This window comes from Megalops cyprinoides, chromosome 3 (genome assembly GCF_013368585.1).
Source record: "Megalops cyprinoides isolate fMegCyp1 chromosome 3, fMegCyp1.pri, whole genome shotgun sequence".
Lineage (NCBI taxonomy): Eukaryota > Metazoa > Chordata > Actinopteri > Elopiformes > Megalopidae > Megalops > Megalops cyprinoides.
The window spans coordinates 32,951,515-32,971,957 of NC_050585.1; the positions used below are offsets into that span (position 1 = coordinate 32,951,515).

The 20,443-nt window shown below is 43.8% G+C and overlaps 1 protein-coding gene across 5 annotated transcripts in view; it reads right to left on the reverse strand.

The window, feature by feature from the left end:
• The window catches only part of LOC118774102 (pleckstrin homology-like domain family B member 2), a 44,736-nt gene extending 28,423 nt beyond the window's left edge, over nt 1–16,313 (reverse strand). For 3 of the 5 annotated variants that reach the window (XM_036523243.1, XM_036523241.1, XM_036523240.1), the window contains exons 1-5: nt 15,370–16,312; nt 12,224–12,298; nt 11,918–12,041; nt 10,174–10,356; nt 165–284 (exon numbers count right to left, since the gene is read on the reverse strand). In XM_036523243.1, coding sequence (XP_036379136.1) covers nt 165–284; nt 10,174–10,356; nt 11,918–12,041; nt 12,224–12,298; nt 15,370–15,399 — 532 coding nt within the window. In that variant the 5' untranslated portion in view covers nt 15,400–16,312. Of the gene's footprint in view, nt 1–164; nt 285–5,252; nt 5,425–10,173; nt 10,357–11,917; nt 12,042–12,223; nt 12,299–15,369 lie in introns of those variants that run through there. The other 2 variants (XM_036523239.1, XM_036523242.1) reach the window with 2 other exon arrangements.
• Nucleotides 16,314–20,443: the final 4,130 nt, after the last annotated feature.

Below are 20,443 nucleotides of genomic sequence, written 5' to 3' on the forward strand. Positions count from 1 at the left end.
TATCCAGATGTATAAATGGCTAACGTGTAAAAAAAAAAATTGTAACCTATGTAAGTTGCTCTGGATAAGAGCGCCTGCTACATGCCAATAATGTAACGTAATGGATGAGGGGATGGTCACGTGAGGATGGCGAAGGGCTGGTGGTGGGGTGATGTGAGACTTACCTGATCCATACCCAAGGGAGGACACAGGGCTCTTCTGGGGCAACATGTTCTTCATTCGCTTGGCTTCCTCAGGGTGGTTGAAACGGAAGATGTAAGATTTACCCAGACAGAGTGTGTACCCTGCAGGAGACACACACAAGGTCAGAAACAGACATACACATGCACACACACACACACACACACACACACACACACACACACATTCTCACTCACTCAGTCAATTACAGGGCTTCAGATGGAGACAAAAAAGGCGAGTCAGACATATGCTAGTCAGAGACATATACACACACACACACACACACACACACACACACACCATACGCAGGCTCACACAGGGTCAGAGAGACAGTATATCTTGTAGGTAAAACAAAAAGTCGGAAGGCAGAGTAACTCCATGGTTGTAGGGAAAAGTGACCAGAATACACAACTGTATACAAACACAGCACAGCAGAGTAAAATCAAGGGTGACAGACATCAGAGATCAATTTTCAAGCATGAAAGCAAAATGATCTCTGCATTAATGATATATGAACTTACCGTAGGCTACTTTGGAAAATCCCAGATTCCGAAAACTCGGCAAAACATCGGACCACTGTAATAAGCTCTTCAAACTTCAAGTGGATGTTTATTTATAGGGATGTGCTAAGATTTTAATCTTTTTAACAGACAAACCAAATTAGGAACAGCAGACCTTAAAATTTCATTTGTATAAGCAGATGTCCACTGCTGACGTGTGCACTTTCTATTGTTCTTTGGAACAGCAACAGCTAAGAAACTCAACAAAGGCAGCATATTAACTTCACAAAACTATTTCACTGGCTAATCTCCTCCACCACACCAGTGCAGGGACATATATGCTTACATTAGGTGGTTAGTCCTCAACCCAGTGTCTCAGTCTTTACAGCTTGTCCCCATTTGGTGTGTAGGAACACAGCTTTGAGATATCAGAATTAACTCCACTGCAGAGGCCGTTGTTTAGACTGCTCTGATCTTTTGTTTAGATTAAAGTTTGAAGAGGAAAACACAAAAAGGAAGGATTTAACCCAAAAGTGGGTCTGTGATGTGGGAGAAAAAATGCAGCTGCCTTACAAAGAAAAAGGAGATCAACAAGGGGAGACAAATTCCAGAGTAACACGCAGAGAGACACTGCGATGGTCTAGAGGAACAGTTCCCTACTCCATTTCAAAGTAACAGGAGTAGAAACCCTGCACTCAACCAGAGGAACAGAGGGGAGATCCCTGTACAGAGTAACATGAAGACAGACCTTGCTATACTCCAGAGACCCCCGGCTATGAACCTGAGCAACAGAGGGAGCGATCTCAGCTATGAGGCACTACAGGGCAAAATTTCCCACTGTGCTCAGAAGAAACAGACAACCTCCTGCTTCATTACCTTATCGCATATGTTCAGCACAAGCAGAGCGTAAGGCACAAGGTCAGATGTATCACACTTTGGTATGGATCGATGAACACCTCTATGATCTTCCCATTCCTGGCCAGTCTACAGCTCCACTGTTACAGCACACGGTTATAGAGTTTAGACGCAGAGCCTGGTGCCAGTGATAAAAAGTAGAGTACAGACCGAAACATCTGTGCAGACTCAGTGCCAGCGACAAGTTCTGACTTATTCTTGAACAGCAAATTACGACTCAACAATGGGAGACTTTCTGAAAGCTGACCTTATAAATGACAGCTGTGTCCTACCTCCCTGACCCCTGCCTTACCAAAGCCACTGCAGACGTCCTGTCATGGACATTTCTCGGCTGACCTTCTGGACCTGTGTCGCAAACATCAGGTCAATTTGGCAATCATCTAAACATGAGTTGATCCATGTATTTTCTGCCCTCAACAACCATATCCAGCTCACCGATACAGCCATATTATGTAAGAAAAAATCTAAAACAGATCCAGGAACAGTCTTTAGGGGTTGGAATTCTCAAGCCCACATCTCCTCCTTGTGACACTGGAGCCCTCCAAGCTTGAATGCATCTCCATTCTCCCGTGTCCGACAATGGATATGTCAGACAAAACTAAAAATTATGTGAGAAATAACACACGTTGTTTTAGCAATCCACATCCAATCTGCTTGTATGTCACCCTCTGTTCCTTTCCGTTTCCACTGAGGAGGAGGGTATATTTTTTTCCTTCCAATGGCTACCAATAAAACATTTACTGTCCAAACTGAAGTCTCTCAGACAGAGGGAGAAAAAATAGTTTCCTGTGATAACCATCAACTTTCAGGCTCTGAATAGCACATGAAATGGAGCCTCACTGCACCATTCCCCTTGCAGAGCACCCTTGCCCTGGTCACACTACAGAGTGCCCACTGCACTACATTATCCTTCAAACTGCAGTGCCCTCCACACAACATATCATCCAAAGCACTGCAGAGCGCCCGGCATACACAGAGCTCCCAGCTCACTGCTGACTGCGAAAAACAGCCTTGAGCTGAAAAACAGACGTGGGAGAAAGTTCCATTCCCGGTTTAATTGCCTACTCAGTCAAAGACTGTCTAGGAAAACGTTTTTGTAACCTTACAGCGATGTTAATCAAGCTGTAGCTTTACAGCAAAGTTGTGACCGCTGATTGCATTTAGGTCACGGCATCCATAAAATCCATCTCACCTGACTGCGCTGCCAGTTCAGACAGCTTATATTATTTACTCAATAGTTACTCAATCTCGTGTACTCACAGCGTTTGTCATTATTTACCGAAACATTTGGCTTAAGCCGGGACAAGGTCAGGTTACTGGACTGAGCTTCCTGGGGGGAGCAGGAGAGCGCTGTGCAGTCAGAATGAGTTCGGGGGCGATTCGCGTTAGGTTGCGGGGAGTCTGCAAGACGTCTGCTTCCTGCCCAGCTGTGTAAAGAGTGAGAGTCTGGGCCGTCTTCGGAAAGTAACCCGATCTCAGGCGCTTTGCGCGCAGGCCTGTGGGTCTCCGGCGCTGCCGATTTTTTTTTCCGTGCAGCCCCTCTTGGGCCACGTTTCCTGTGTCTGTGGAGGTACGGCTGAATGGAGCGGGAGGTGCACAAGGAAACGAAGTGTTGATTAAACCCGGAGCGGCAGCTCCCAGCGATCCTTCATGATGAGATCACGGCCCTCATGTCCCCTGAGAGAGCTCCTCCTTTGGAGGAATGGTAAAGACCAAATCCAAAATGCAGGGTGGTGCTGTAAAGCGAACAGTACTATGGACTCAGAGCTAAAGGATGACCTGGGTCTCCATCACCTGGGGTGTGTCATCATCATCTATCGCATCTGAATGGGCACTATTAAAGACACTCTGCCTGCACTTCCGTCTATGTTAATGAAGACGGTGAGATCCTATTGCTCACAGGCTGGAATGGGAGCAGTTAAAGATATCCCCCTCAGCCAAGCAAGCAATCAGCCAAGCAAGTGATCAGCTATAGAGATATCACCCTATGCCAAGGATGCAGTGTAATGTAACGATCACATGTGCATGGCGGCACCGGCCCCAGTGTATTTTCCCAAGCCTAGTGATGCCCCACAGTTCCACAATGATCTGGATAGAGCAGCGCAGACAGAAAGGGGACTGTGCTAAGATCCTCCCAGGCGACGGTGAATATTCTGCCCAGCTGCGGGTGAGGGACAAAACCAAACCACACAGAGACAGGAAAACGGCACATATATCACAGATGGCATTTTCCCCCAAACGAGGCGTCCATATGCAGGATGCTGTGAGGGTGGACCGGGGGGGGGGGGGACTGATGGATGGGATGAGGCCACTGCTGGGGGAGTGTGCACTCCCCTTAAAGATAACCACTGCGTGCCTGTGTGTCTGAGTGTGTGCATGTGGGTATGTGTGTGTGCTCAGGGTAGTTTCAGTGCTGCGGTGGGACTATATAAACACCACTCACAGTTTTTGCCTAATGACTTGCAGCTCTAGTCTCCGTTCAGGACTCAGGCTGTTATGAATAAAAAAAAACATGAAATGGGCAATTATTTTTCCACTGTAACCCCATGATAACCATTCTTTGCCATGTACAGTATATGACATATTTACACAGCGAAAGAACACTGTTGAAAGACACTCGTCTATTAATGAATGAATTGTCATAGTAGAAAAATGGTTATTGCAATAAATTCCACCATAAAGCAATCATACAAAGAGCAACACCTCAGTCTGGGGGCTGGAGGAGTAATATGTCTGTGTGCCCACTCTAAAGGCCTGGGGCCACCAGTCTGTGGGGATTTCCCCCGGAGTTTGGAAGGTGGTGTAATTGCACCCCAGGTCCCGTGCGGCCAGCGCCGTAACCACACATTAACCCGCGCAGTTACAGTTCAATCGTGGACATGACATAATGGAAACACAATGCTTAGCTCTGTGCGCGAAGCCCTGAAGCCAGCAGGCATGTGCAATTAATTTCAAACAACGCACCAACTCCCCACCATCATGTGAACCGAATTCATCACTCAAAAGCACGGCAAGGACACTCAACAGCGCTAATAACCCCCAGTGTGGGTTAATGCGCGTCATTGACCAAGTGTTGAAAGTTAAAGGGTTAAGCAATGGAACTTTTCCGATCATTTTCATGATTTTCGGAGTACGTGCAGATGCTCCCTTATGGGCAAAAAAGGACCCAAACAGCAGAAACTGAAACAATGTAGCACAGTGATGCAAAGTACTGTCTTTGTTTCAGGAGATGCCAACCCCAACCGAAACGATACAGAACTTAACAATTTATGTTAAAAACTTTCATGCAACAGCTTTTTTTAATGTTAATGTTTTGAAAAAATAATTTCTTCTGAAACAATCGATAACTACCTCCAGACAAAGCAGCTGTGATAGAAAGTTAAAAGACAGTGGTGAATGAAACCTTAACTCAAGATATTCCTCCTGTCACCTCCTGTACAATAATTTCAGACGGATGAAAAAAAGCACTTTTAAGGAACTTACACTTAGCGTCAAGTACAGACCTTTACGTTTGTACCTGAGGTGATAAACGGAACTGAGGAAGCACACAACAATAAACTGCTGAAAACGACCGTCACAGCCTTAATAATGACCCCTCGATGTCTACGAGTAAGATCTGTGAACTTCTACGATTATGTTTGTTCAGAGACAACTGACCTTCTGTTGTGCTCCATTCAATGCATTCGATGGAAGGACCCACTCTTTTCCCTCTGGATGATTAGCATGACAAAGGGATCCGTTCCAGAAAAAAAGACACCCGCTACAACCTAAAGGCGTCCCTCCAGCCCAGACACTCCTGCTCCAACCGCTACCCGGGGTCCGCGCTAGTTTCGATAGATAGGATATTTTGGGTGGTCGGGAGGAGCTCACTAACTTTTTAAAGGGGGTGGGATTGTAAAAGCGCTCTGTGAATCGACCGGAGTTTACACAGGTTTGGGCAACTTTAGTACAATCTTGTCTCAATCTGACTAAAAAAGCGCCACATGATTAAATGTGACACTGTGGTCGAATAAAAAGAAATCCACCCTCGAGCAGGGAGCAGAACAGCTGTTATTCCCCCTCTTTTGTGTTGGTACATTCACAATGGATTTAAAGACGCAGCAAATTAAACTTTATCCCTTGAATTCTCATTTCAAAACAGAGCTGAAAGCAGCACGTGAAGGCTCTACCTACTTCATAAAAAAAGTCTGTGCCTCCAAAGTTTCCCTGACTAAATGTAGAAAATGAATCACAGCAGACCAAAGATGTATGTAAAGTGTATAAAAGGTAATTGAACATTTCTGAATATTGGTGCAACATTCATATTGAATAATAAATATGGTTATTTGAACTGAGTTATGAAAGAACTAAAAAGTTCACAAATCATCTCCTTTGACCACCCTTATGGTATACACATACTCCATCCCTGGGATTTCTGACAATGTGCCACTTTGATATATCATTGTATAATAGATACATAACATTGCTGATTCCACTGAGTGCACTCATTTTGGTCAAAACAGGCCAACTATTCATTGACTGCTTGTACATTTTCATCCCCATGGGGCAGGTTTGTCTTGCATCCTACAGAAACATCAAGCATAGCAATATAAACACATATAAATACAACAATACAGATAAACACATATAAATACAACAATACAGACAAACAGCAAACCGGGGGTGGGGTTGGTGCACACATTCCTTATAATTTTAGCTAGGGTTAATGTATTTGATGCTGATGCAGACAAAACAGAGTTTTGGGCTCTGTTGTGACCTTATGGTAAAGGATTGTATTCACTGTTTAGAGGATGAGTATGGTCAGCTGATATTTTCTTTCCTGTTTTATGAACTTGTCCCTGTGCAGTTGTCTAAACTGTTTCTCACCAACATTATTTGCTGTTCTAACTATTTTGTTGAAGGAGTTCTGGGTTTTGATGGATATCTGGTTGCATCAAGCTTCAAAATAAAAAGTAAGAACAGTCTGAATAAGGGATGTATAGAACGGTGACATTACTGTTTTGTTCTTATTGTACTGCCTGAGGTTTCTCATGAAATACAATCTCTGCCGACCTTTCCTGTATATCTGGGGGATGTGGGGCGTGAATGTCAGTCTACAATCTATGGTTGTGCCCCAATATTTGTATTCCTTCACTGCTTCTATCTGCTGTGTGTGTTTGTAAGCAGGTTCTGGCTTCCCTCTAACGTTCCTAAAATCAGTTATGATTTCTTCTGTCTTTATGACATTCAGAATAAGACCATTTGTTTTGCACTACTAAACAAAATAACGTACTGCAATGAGTCAATGAGTCCCTACTAGAATTATGTCTGGTCTTTTCTGCACCAAATTTGACAATGCAAATTGATCTCGCATTTGATATACTCATATGTCACTGATGCTCAATGTTCAAATGGTTTTTAAGGTACTAAAATCTACACAGCCTATAATGGGGCTTCACTGTGTATCGACAAGAAAAACAGCACAATGTTTCCATTCCATTTGACTATCAATTCAGAGTCCCCATAAATGAACTTTGAACATCTGAATGCTGTGGGTATATAAGAATGCGCTCTTAGAGTGACTCTGGTTTCTGGACTCAATCTTAAAGCAAGTCTAATTTCTGGACTCAGTCTCAGAGTGTGTCTGTTAGGACAGTTGAGAGCAGTTGAGAGTTGAATGTAAACACCTAAACAAAGGAAGCACTTTTGCATCTCTTAGCTATATTGTTTCAAAGAAACTTCTACTGTTCGGGTCTTGTCCTATTTCCAAAAAAGGAAACATCTATGTTTACTTTGAAAATAATGAGATTATTGTAAAAGTTGTTTAATTCATCAGCTTCAACAGTTGGTTAAGACTGTCTCCCTAAATCTCTCTATGGTCCGTTTTTTTTTTTTTGTATTCTGGACTTTGGAGAATGATAGGGTTTGGCATTTAGTATAGTATTGCTCTGTGGAGATTGTTTAAGTGGTAGTCTGAATCAGCCAGTATATGTGTGTATGAGGTTTTTTTTTTTGAGGAGGGAGGGGGTGGGGACTGCTAAGTATCTCAAATGCCAATGCAGCACCAGAGGCCCACTCAGGTCCTCCAGGCAGGGTGTATGCCATTACAACATCACAGTCGGGAATCCAGGTCCAACTGCATCATGGGAGCCTGTCCTAAACTCTGCACACTCCCTCAGCCATGGCTCCGGCTCTTGTTGCATCATGGGGAGGGGTGCACTGGAGCTTGTCCCAGACCTGGCTGATTGTTTCCAGATTGCAGCTCTGGAGTCACTCTTTTATTGATTTACCAACCCAGTTAATCTCCGAGTCTGGCAGGAGATTGGTTTATAGATCAGCACAAACACCACGTTTTCCACACAGCAATCCCTGTATACGTGTCCCTGCACTTTGGAGCTGGTCATGTTGTGCTGAAGAGAGTTGAGCAAGTTGCCCACTAAACAACGCCAACCCACCGGAGAATAGCTGTGCATTTGATAAATAAGTTTGGAATGTAGCAGGGGTTTGCTACGGTCCATGACAGATAGGGGGAGAGGGAGCTATTACACTGATCCTGGGCAGCATTATCCACCCCCTCCACCTCTGCAGGAAACAAGCAGCTCAAACCGGGTGAGGAGTATTCCACAGGTTTCAGTACACTTTCAGCTGTTAATAAATTGCAATCACCACATAATGCACAGATTGACTAAGGAAGAAGATAAAGATGGAGGAGAGCTCAGAAGGTTATGGATAAAGATGAGTTAGGTAACATTTACACACACACAAAATATGCATGTGACTCTAGTCATATTCTGGTTTGCGCTTTTCAATACAGAAAGCAAGAGTGATAACCCAAGTGCCCTACAGTAGACAGTACCAGCTCAGAGTAGCAGTGAGTGGTAAATTAATCTCTTAATCCTGTTGGCATTGTTAGTCTCCTCTCTGAGTGTGTGTGTGTGTGTGTGTGTGTGTGTGCGTGTGAGGGCATGTGTGTGGAAAGAGGGAGGTAACTACAAGTAGAGAATGTATTATGATTACCAGACATGTCATGCCTCACAGATGCCTCACAGAAAAAGGTAATTAGTGCCACTGTCTCCATTAAAGTGTCAACATGTTCAGCAGTGATGACAGGGCTGCACAATGTCTCTTTTACTTCTCACTGATGCAGAGCTGAGCTTTGTCTCTGTCCCCCAGTCAGCTGAGGAGATGAAAGACACGGTAACAAACTACAAAAGCTGTTTTGTGTACGACTGCAAATGAGAAAGCCAAGTGAAAAAGAGAATGCAAAGTAAAATACATTTTATTTCAGTATTAATCTCCCATGCAATATGAAAGAGAAAATTATTTTAATATTTGAATTGCGACTGATTCATTGATTTTGATGCGCTTTGACACATTATTTTCCACCTCTGAATCTCTTTTCATTGTGCAGGCATGCATTGGATTCCAGTATCCTCATTTGCATTTCATTTGAATTGCTTGTCATTGTTGGGGCCTGCGTTGCTTTTCAGTGCCCTCATTTGAATATTATTTGAATGGAATTTATTTTTCATTGTGCTAATCTTAACTTCTTTTTCATGGCCATGCTTATCTGTCAGTCACTCTGTAGGGGCAGCCAGTGTGGTGTGGTCGACTCCCCAATGGTGAGTGATGTGAGTCCAGTTATTTTTTTTGAATAAGGAGTGCGTTCACACCATCGGTAAAATGAGTGTAGCATTGCATACACGAGGCGCCAATACAGTTGGTTGATTCAGCAGCCAAGCCAGCTGAAATGTGTTTCAGTGCAGCTTTGGAAGGATAGGAAGATGTTCAGTTGGAATCAGTGTCTTCTACGCTTCCGCAGAGCTCTGAGTCACATCAGGACTCAGAACAGCGCCTCGCTATCCAAAACCTTGCCAATCACACAATGCACCTGCTGTATAATCTCTCTACCCATCATACAAAATTTGCGCTCTCATCTAAATCTGAGCATATTGGATAACAGCCATTCTGTGAAGTTGTCTAATGGAAGCATTTTATTATTTTTTTTATCTCCTAGTTACAGGCAGAACATAGGCGTCATTTACACTGGGGTCACTGGGGACATGTCCCCCACTGTCCCCACCACTTTTTGAAAGCCTTTGCATGTCAAACCCATCGTTGTCCCCAGCACTTTTCAAAACAAACTGACACCCATGAGGCAGAATAAGTTAAATCTCTTGAAGCACCAAATGTAGAGGTTCAATCCAGCCAGCCCATATCAGCCTACTGAATCTTTCCAAACATCAGACCCAAGAGGGACACATGCAGGTCCTGCACACCACTACATGACTACTTCTTGAGGCCAGGGTCTTACACACATACATACACACAAATACTTCTGCATCTGACAATGAACAGGAGGTGAATGTGGGTGTTCTTCTTCTTTGGAATAAGGTGGGTTTCCTAATGAGTATGTAGGAGCAAAATAAGAGTTGGAGAGTGTTTTATGTATAAACACACACACACACACACACACACATAATGTGTGTATGTGTGAGTGCTTGTTTGTATGTATGCATGTATGTATTTGTGCGTGTACAGTATATATGCACGTACATAAGTAAGTATGCGTGTGTGTATGTGTAATTGAGCATGTTACCTTGGGTGAGCTGGGTGGGTTTGGTGACTGGGACACCATCGAGGGCACACTGATTGCCACAGGGGTCCAGGGTGATGACTCCCTCAGTGTTCTCGATTCGGCAATGCTCTGCCTCGATCCCTGGACCTTCTATTGTGATGTCTTGGGGTATGGGTGCATCTTCTCTGCCAATCCGAGTTATTCCTAGAAAAAGGAAAAAAGGGCTGTAGTCTCAACAGCACTGTCAACCTAACTGTGTATTGGTGTATACATACTATGATACAGACACACACACACATACACACACACAGGGTCAGAGAGACAGAGCATATTCTGTAGGTAAAACACAAGTCTGAAGGCAGAGCAATTCCACGATAAGCTTTGAGAGTTAATACTGACTGACTCACAGTTAAATTACTACACTTTACAGATCATTACCATGGCACTGCTGGAGAGAATGACTCATTTCGCCCCCTTTTTCAATTTACTCACATTCCTCTGTGTTTTAAGAATGATGGTCATCTGTGAGAAACTCTCAAGCAGTATTTGTACAGATTCCCACAGGGAGGAAATGGGCTGGGTTCCTTATCCTGAAATTATTTGGATGGCACACACTATTTTTCTACAGAGTACTGAAATGCAGTACACATCCTCTCCTCCCTGTCCAGCAGCTGAATAGCATGCGAGCAAACAGCTGCTGAATCTTACGTGTACACAAAACATTAAAGCGGACAGTATTGTGACTCTTGCACCTGTACAGAACATTAAAGTGGACAGTATCGTGACATTTGCACCTGCACAGAACATGAGAACGGACAGCATTGTGACTCCTGCACCTGCACAGAACATGAGAACGGACAGCATTGTGACTCCTGCACCTGCACAGAATAAGGTCCAGGGTGGGGCTCCCAGGGGAAGAGTTACATTATTCTGCAAAAGAAAGAATCTTGCCCTGTCACGTTCTGCTAAATTTAGTCTCCTCTGTCCAGATTATTCCCTTTCCCTCCCTCACTTCTCCCCTCCTCCTGTAGTGTACTGTGCCCTGACAGGTCACAAGCCCGTACTTCATTTTACAACAGCAGCTCCACACATTCTTTACCCTACACCCAGGGATTATTACAAGATGGCAATCGTCACAATTCACAGATTACACCCTGCCTACACAGCATCCACAGTCTGCACACCACTAACTGCTTTCATACACATCATCGACAGCCTTCTCATTCTAAAGACTACCTGAACAATGTCCACAGCCTGCCTGCAAAAATGTACTGCCTGCCTACACACTCCATAAAAAGAGACTAACTGATTAAAAGAGCAGGACTTGGCCTGGTAGATTCATTGGCAACATCTCATTTACGCTGAAGGAGACAGGTTGGATCGGACAAAAGTGGGAAATGCTGAATGATCATCCTGTTGCTCTGTGCGGAGCCGTACACAAGCAGATAGACTTTTCTACTGTCACACAGCCAAACTCACACAAGCAGAGCGACACTAGAGGTAGCCCTCTCTCATGCAACAAGCACAGGCAGTGTGACATTCTGAGCATGTATAGGGAGCCACCACCTTCAGAGTCATCAAAATGCAGGCAGGCATCACCTGGCCTTAACTGTGATGAAAGTCTGTCACACTCATGCTCTAAGTGCGTAGGATAATAGTCACATAAACCACATCTCAATGAAACAGGTTCCCACTCACATGAAATGGAAGAATATTGAGCCACTGAGTGTTAAACATATGTGAGGGGTAAATGCCAGTAGCGTACCTTCGTTGAGAGGCAACAGCGTGATGGCCACACTAAGACGCCCACTGCCCAGGCTGACCAAGTGGGGTGTGGCTGTCTGCACCTTCAGGCCTTTCCCAGTGTCAATCAGGTCCAGGGGTGGGCTCTGTGGGACAGGGGGTTTCAGGTCACGAGCAGCAGATTAAGCTAGATTGGTTGTAGATTTATCATTCACATAGATTGATTCATCATAAAGAGCCATTAGCAGCTTGCAGATGCTCCTCAGGTATGCAGGCATGTGACTGTTATTTCATGAGTGCAGAATGAGGGAAAGAGCTCCGAACTGACCGTGGGAGATGCAGGACTGTGCTGGTCAGACTCTGGTTGGGTTGGGCTCTCGAGTGTGCTGCTCACTTCTATGTCCTGCAGGACAGGAGCAGCATGGGTTAGCGTGGACAAATGCAGCCAACACACACTCACACTGACACTCCGACATACACACATGCGTGCACACACACACACACACACACACACACACACACTCACATACACACACATGCGCACGCGCACACACACATTGTTCTTTCAGATAGATTTTTCAAATGACATTTCATTGATTGACTGATGGATGGGCTGATTGAGTTCTCTGCATGGGGATTATTGTGTTGCTACAGATCAATAAAACTGACTCAATACAACATTAATATGACAACAGTGGTAAAAAGCACTGTACATAGGCAGCAGAACCTGGAGGGGATGAGAGGAACTAAAGCCAGAATCAACAAGAGGTGAGAGTGGAGCTGTGGAGGGCACAGACAGGAACCAGGGCCCACACGGCCACACACCCTGCCCCTAATGCCTGTTGCTGGACACAGAACAAACATTAATCACAGGCAGCTCCGCTTCAGCACACTTCCTGAGTGAGGTCACTCACAGTTACTATATTATTGTAAACTCCTCACTAATTAAAAAAAGGATGCCCTAAACAGAAAGAAATCACCATGAGAGGATTCAAGTGACAGATTCAAGTAATGTAGTGATCACAGCACTAGACTCCTGGGTTTGAATCTGCATTTGTACACTCCATCGTAGCCTGGTTTATTCCAGTAGAATTCCAGCAATGTACATCGGTGAGAGACTGTGTAAAGGAAAGAGCTCTGGGTGTGTTTTGGCAGTGACGGGACCTCATTTATGACTCTCAGCAGACAGGATTGTAGAAGCCGGGCGAGAGCTCACTTGCAGACCTGTCTCTCTGCGCCAACAGCACACAGGTATCAAGTCCTGGCATAAACAAAGCTACCAAATGCATTTCTGACAGCAGGAGGTGAGAGAGGGAGGGGGGGGGGGGGGCAGGAATACAAAAGGCAAGGAGGTGAATACCAAGCAAGAGGGAGGCTGTAGAGTAAACGGAAGTGCCCTGAGAAATCGCTGCTTCTCGTGTTGAAGCCAGAGAAGACAGAACAATGTCCTGTCCGCAGTTTTGAGACCTCACTCTCATTTCAGAAGTAATGATGGAATTTGGGGTTTAAAAGCAGAAGCCCTGAAGAGAGGGTGCATGGAAACTGCAGTCTTCATCAAAAACCACACACAGACCTGCAGGCAAGGCTGGGGGTGCCCGCTAGGGGCTTTCAAGCAAAGTCCAGTGGACGGGATGTCAACAGGAAACTTTCCAGGGTCAACCGGCAAGTTTTCTCTCCCTTCGCACCCAAGATAAGTGATGACAAACACTCAACCGGCCACAACCCAGGCCCACAGAACACAGGCAATCCTTCACACATGACAGCCATGCTCTGGTAATTGAGGCCTTTACACGAAATCAAAATTGTATGCATTATAAACACAAAAAAATCATGTGCTGCTTCTTTTCATGAACACTCATTTATGATGATAGTTCTCTACTAAATGTCATTAAAACTCCTCTATGATGTTGTTGCTGCTAAGTAGGCCTCCGTGTGCCACATCATTCCTACCAGTGCTGATACTGTTGTGCAGACATGCTTTCCAAAAAATGTCCATAAAAATAGTAACATTTATGAGACAAAGAGGGTAAGTAGAGTCTCACAGTATGATTCGACTGCCTTGTCCGGAACCGTGGAGACAGATCCCTCCCATGTCTCCATCTGGGTTGCGATAACTGGCTGTTCTGCACAAACATACCACACGGAACAACATTCCTGACCGAAAGTACGGCCATCACTCATTCACTGTTGGAAAGACCTCAAAATCCAAATGTCTGCTAGGGATGCAAGGAGTGTTTGCTCCATCTGTGCTTTTATCAAGATGAAAATGTCTACCCACAATGCAATATTGTTCAAGCCCCCCAATGATATTTCCTCCACAGGAAATGTCAAGCGAAATTTACAACTATGTTCTTATGGTTTAACATACCACATTTATAAGCACACGTATAGACCCCAGGATAAACCCGTACTAGCTGTTGAAAGAACCGTAAAAATAATCCAGAGGAAAGTGTTTTAGGTGAATGCATACTGTACACAGAAAATTCCTGTCCTTCACCAAGATCAGTCATGTCAGTTTCCCCACAGAAGCAGAGGTGTTTTCTTTGTTCATGTTTAATGACAGAAAAATATTTGGAAGTAAGAAACATATTTTAAGTTAAAAATTACACTTAAAAAGAGGACACTGTCAGTGTCTGACTCTGAAGCGAGCCATTAATTTTTATGTTAGAACATTTAAGTCTTCTCTTTCCCTAGCTGGGGTTTACAGTCTCCTTAAAGAGAACAGAGGTTTTGTCCATTCTGTCTATGAGGTTGCTCTTTCTTGACAGGTTGTGGAATGCACTGTTTTGTCTCTGAAAAACCAGCCTACGTCTGTCAGTGCTCTGTCAGCTCATGTGGTGGATAGCCATGGCAGGGGCCAGAATGACCCCAGAGGCTGGGGCTTGTCACAGGGTAATCAGCTGCACATCATGTTACACACATTTGGTACCCCCATAGGTGCTAAAATCAGATCTGCAGGAGCATGTGTGTGTGTATGTGTGTGAGTGGGTGTATTTTTTTTCCTTGGGACTTTTTCCCCTTGGGGTTGTAATCAAAGTACTCATTCCCCTGTCATTAGAGATGGTGATGGAGATGGACATGCTCTGAGCTCATTTAGAAAAATCAAACAAACAAAAAATAAACAGGGAACGGAAAATGTAACCACATCAGTCAACTCACAGTTCACACACATTTAAAAACTTGCATCATCGTTTGGATCCCAATAATCAACAATCCAACCATGGAGTGTTACTAGCTACACTGTGTAAACTATGTTTGCACTCTACAAAGCACATAAAAAGTACATAATGCCATCTAAAGCATTATATCACACTGCATTAGACTATTTAGCTTTTGTACTGTTAGAAAATAAAGGATCGTGTAAAAACCACTACGAATGTGTTGTCTTCCCAATCCCGTGATCCAGCATGTACATGATTTACCTGCATTGTTAACTGTGGAGATAGATAGATAGATAGATAGATACAGACTTACCATAGCTGATGATCCCTTCACGTCGGTCATTAGGAAAAAGATTTGAAAACGCACATGAAGAACACCTCAGGGAACTTCCTCCTGTTAAATCCCGAGTTTTCAGCCGCTTCGACCAGTCTCTTGAAAGTACGGGTCCGGTGCGACCTGCCGCTTCATTCCCTGTGCTTGCTTGGGCGCCCAATGGAATATATTAAGCCTCCTCGCCAGCGTCAACATGCAACATTTGGAGCAGGAACTTGGGAAGGCTGTGTGCTGCCTGAGGAAGGGAGCGTCCCACCGGCCGTGGTGACAGAATCTCAGAAAAAATACAATCACGAGCAATAGTGCAGTGATTCTATTACAAAAATAATTCTATTACAAACTGGGGTCCTCATATCGATACACCGCGCAGTATATCCATGATATGTCATGAATGGACCATGACATTACACACGTACTGTGTGTCAGAGGTTAACTGCATGCTTCAGAAACTGACCACTGAGCTAATCGTGCTGCAGATTTTCAGTTCGCTTTAATGCAATAAAGCGTCGTTCCAAATAGGCCTGTGATCATAAAACAGAGACTGCGATTGTGTAATTACTGGAATGTGTTTTTAATATAGTTATTTTTGAGTGGCCAAAATAGACCAGGCATCTATTAAGTTTAACTTTGAACTATGCAAAAAGATTATGCAAACGTAAACAACATCAATTCTCTGAGTGCACCCGTCGTAATCAACACGTTTATAGTTAAAGATTGTTCGGCATAATTTCACTACAGATTCAGACACCATTCTTCTTTCCTTTCTCGAACATGCTCTATTGCATCCCCTACCGTTTCTGTAAAACTGAGCACCTTGACTGTGTTCGTACACCCACCACCCACTCTGAAGAGCCGCTGTGGGACCGGTTAGCTGGCGCAGTTGGCGAATTGGTGAATAGTTTCAGGCTCTTCGGCAGATTCAGCAGTCGTGCGTATGCAAGGAAAGAGGAAGAGGCTGGGATTCTTTGGGTTTCTCGAGTTAGGGAAGAGGGACCTCTTCCAGTGTAAACAGGAAGCCATGTCCTCGGGACAAGTGCCCGGCGCTTAGTTTTTTTCCAAAATCTGGGGAAGTTTTCTTTCGACTTGCTACGCAGTTGAGGGTATGAACATTCCCTTGTTCTATTACAGCTGTTCTGAAGAACAGGCACAGTAATATACAGGGGTTGCCTAAAAATAATACATTTTTCTTGTCTGTAATGTATTCCATTATTGTGACCCATGAGCATAGAAGGATGAGCACACCATCACTGGTTGCATATGCTTTTGTATGTGGTAGTTAGTGTGCTGTGCATACTGTGCATGAAGTTCAAGCTGGTCTTGCTGGCTGGGTACACAGTTACAGCCATTGGTTCAGTCAGAACTCCGCTCAGATCACGTGGATCAGAAGTACGTTTGGGCATTAAAATTTCAGCTGTTTTTATACTAAACATCTGTGGAACTCTACAGTATAATTGCATGCAGCTTGAGTTTCAACTTTGATACTAATTCCATGTCCCCCCACCCACACACGCACACGCACGCACACGCACAAACACACACACACACACACACACACACACACACACACACACACACACGTTTTCTCTAAAAGAAAAGGGAACAACAGTCCAGTTTAAATCAATTTATTTGGCAATGTCATACATTTCTATTAATTGTACTCCATTTATTGTAGTGTTCATTAATTTGCTAACAGCTTTTCCTTTTGTACAGTCCTTGAAATGTTATACTAAAATTTATACAGTATGGGTATGTGTATTTTAAGAAGGCTTCATGATCACATTCACCATGGACTGGGGTAGCACTTTTTGTAGTGATAGAAAAAATAAATAATAATAAAAAATCTGGCATAGTAAAGCAAATTCCTCAGTTCCATAGTGTGAATGAAGTCTACCTTAGAATTTCTTTAATGTGAATGGTCCATATTAATCTCACATGAGAACACACGACATTTGAACAGCTATGCATCTCATATGACGTCATAGTGTATGATGTACAGCATCCGTAAAAGCTTCATAATGTCCCTTATGTCCCTTATCATGAGTGACACTTTGCTCAGGCAAGTCCCATGCTTTGTGTCAGATGAATTAGATTAAACCAAGTCTCCTGCTACCTCACTGGCTCAGATGTGAATGAAGAAAGTCTATAGCTCAGAATAAAGCAATACTTAGGGGCCTTATGTTAGAAATAACGTTTATAGGTTAAACATCACTTTTCGTGTTCTTTTATTAACCAGTAAATATTGTTTTATCCCACATAAGGCTACCAAGTGTTGCTGAAGTGATCGGTGAGCTTTGTGTCAAAACACACAAAGTCAAAGAGGTGACGAGGTGAACCAATCTGAGACCGTACAGCTGCTGTAGTTAACCCCCTTTCACGCGCATGTCTGAATGTTTGAGCACGCCACACAGAAAAGCAGGCTGTGAAAATAAACACGTCCTGAGTGTGTCAGCATAAACCAGTTTGCCACAGACATCACAATACATGGCCAAAAGGCTGTGACCCTTTTTCTTGTTTGATTTACTCTCCATTTTCCTCTACCTCACACCCATCAGCCTTCCAACCCCACGCACTTTAACCTCTACAGTGACAAGTTTCTGCCTCTGCTATGTGCCAGTGCATTGTGCTTTAGCTTAAGAGCTGCTAAACTCTAATGCTTCTAATTGTATGTAAAAAAAACCTCACATCTGTGACAGAGCTCTCTGTTGAAAAGGAAAAACATAGTTGCAAACAGGTGTATAAAGATTGGTGTGTCTACACTGCAATGCCTCCCTTACTTGCATCCAAACCAATTATCTGGTCTGTGAATACCAGGGAATGATCAGGGCTGCTTACATGCACAGACTTGGTCTCAAACAGGAGGCAAGACTCCATCTCCACACTGTCGAACTGCCCACAGCCATGATACAGTTAGCGCCCCTTCAGTCCACATACAACAAAAGCATTACATTAAATCCATTTTCAACCCAGTTACAATACACAATGGGCAGCAGAACAAACAGGAGTAACTTTGAAACCGAGCTTCATCATGTCACAGCCTGAGCTAGGTGTGCTGTTGTAACATCCCAAAACATTGTCGGTGCAGTGCATTGTTCTCCAGATATAATTCCAGTTATTTAAATGAAGGCATAATTCTGTTGGACTTGTGGATATTTCTCCATTTGAGCATTCCATTCCCAAGGCTATATAATACTCATGGACTACAGTAATTAATGCTGTTATTGTTCTCTGTTGTGATACAAACTGACACACCTGACACTTTACACTCTCTGCTTTTTATACATTTCTCCTTTTGAGATGTATATGGTGTATGTTACCATGGCAATGACCTTTTAATTCTGATTTATCTGTAGTCCTGTATATGTGAGTACACCTCATACATTGTCTGTGCTAATCAACCCCCATGGTGGTGAAGAGAACTAATACAGGTATGAAAATTCAGGAAAAAGCCTCATACCCACACTCACTGACTGATTCATTCAAAATGGATTTTGGTACAGGGACAAAAATGAGACTTAAATCCCAGCATTTGGTGACACTGAGACCACAGCTGGTATTTGGGGGCACTGAGACTACAGTGGAATGCTTGGAGACACAGAGACTCAGTCTAATGAAAGGACAAGCAGCTATAGAGTGGTGTTGATTGTCTCCACAGGTAGGAAGTGAATAAGACCCTAAAGATTCCCATCTGTAAAAGTTGGGTTGAGGCAGACCTGGTCTGACCCAGCCCTTCCAGTCCTTCCAGCAGCCTATGTGTATCTGTGAGTATTCACAGAGGAAGGTTCCTTTCTCACTAGAGCTACTCTGCTTTTTTACAGTAAAAGGGTGAAATTGGATTTGAATGGGAAAACAGACAGAATGGAAAAAAATGTGTCAAGAAAAAAGCCCTGGCCCCTGCCAACCAGATGTATTTAAATAAGAATATTTTGTAGAACTACTCCCTTCCTTCTCATCTATTGTTATTTCCCCCTCTCTCCATTTCTATACATATGTGTCTCTTTCCCTCTCTCTCTTCCTCTTCCACTCCTCTTTCTCAAGGACACATCCACACACATATGCCTGTCTGCCTGTCTTTTCATTTTCCTTTCTACCTGACTGTCTATCTGGCATCCTCTTGCTTCTCTCAGCAACCAGTGACTGAGGTCATGACCCAGAGGAATTCATTCATAGAACCATTTTGAAAAGAACAACTGTATGCACCAAACGGGCTTCTGACCCATTTTAGTAATAACCTATGGTAGAGCCTCTGCTCTGGACATTGAATATACCAGTGAGAGGGCTGAAGGAGGGAATCTCAGGAATTGCCTGTCTTGTAGTATCAAGCAGGGTAGGGCTATGGTTAAGGGTGAAGTATGGCTACATCACTGGGACAAACAGAGCCAATCAAAACAAGTGAAGCAGAGACAGATAGAGAAACACATTCTATAAGAGAGCCTCTTTAGTAAGCTTTCTCTCAGCTCCCACACAGCAGGACTGAGAGGTTACAGGGCCTTGACTACGGCTTTAACACTCCTCCAGCACGCCTTTTATGGTCCTCTGTAAACCACATCATTTTCGCTTTTTGAGCGGACAGGAAATATGTCAGTGCTGTTATTTTAACATTCTCGGAAGAGTGAAGCAGCTAATAGCCTGAGCAACCTGAAACAGCACAGTGGAATGCAGCTGCCAGCGTCGTCTCTCTCCCCCTACTGTAAACACCCCATCTACACAAGCTGTGCTACAGCTGTACACTTTTAAAACAAAGTACTCTGCTTGTAGATTTCAAGTCACTACTTTTTGATTTCATTTTCTGTGTCTTAATCATGAAGAAAGAAACACTAACCAAAAAGTGCATTAATAAATACCATGCATTGCATATTGACCAAGATTCTGTGATTACACTTGCGCTTGTATGTCTGCCCTGACTGCTCTTACGAAGGCAACGTAGGTTGACCTGGTCAATGCAGCGAGCAAGGCTCAAGCACTGGAGGGTTCTGCATCCATGTGACTACTTGCCTCTGAGGTCACATGATTGCCGGTTAATCTGATCATGTGAGAACTGGTTTTTCTGGTCACA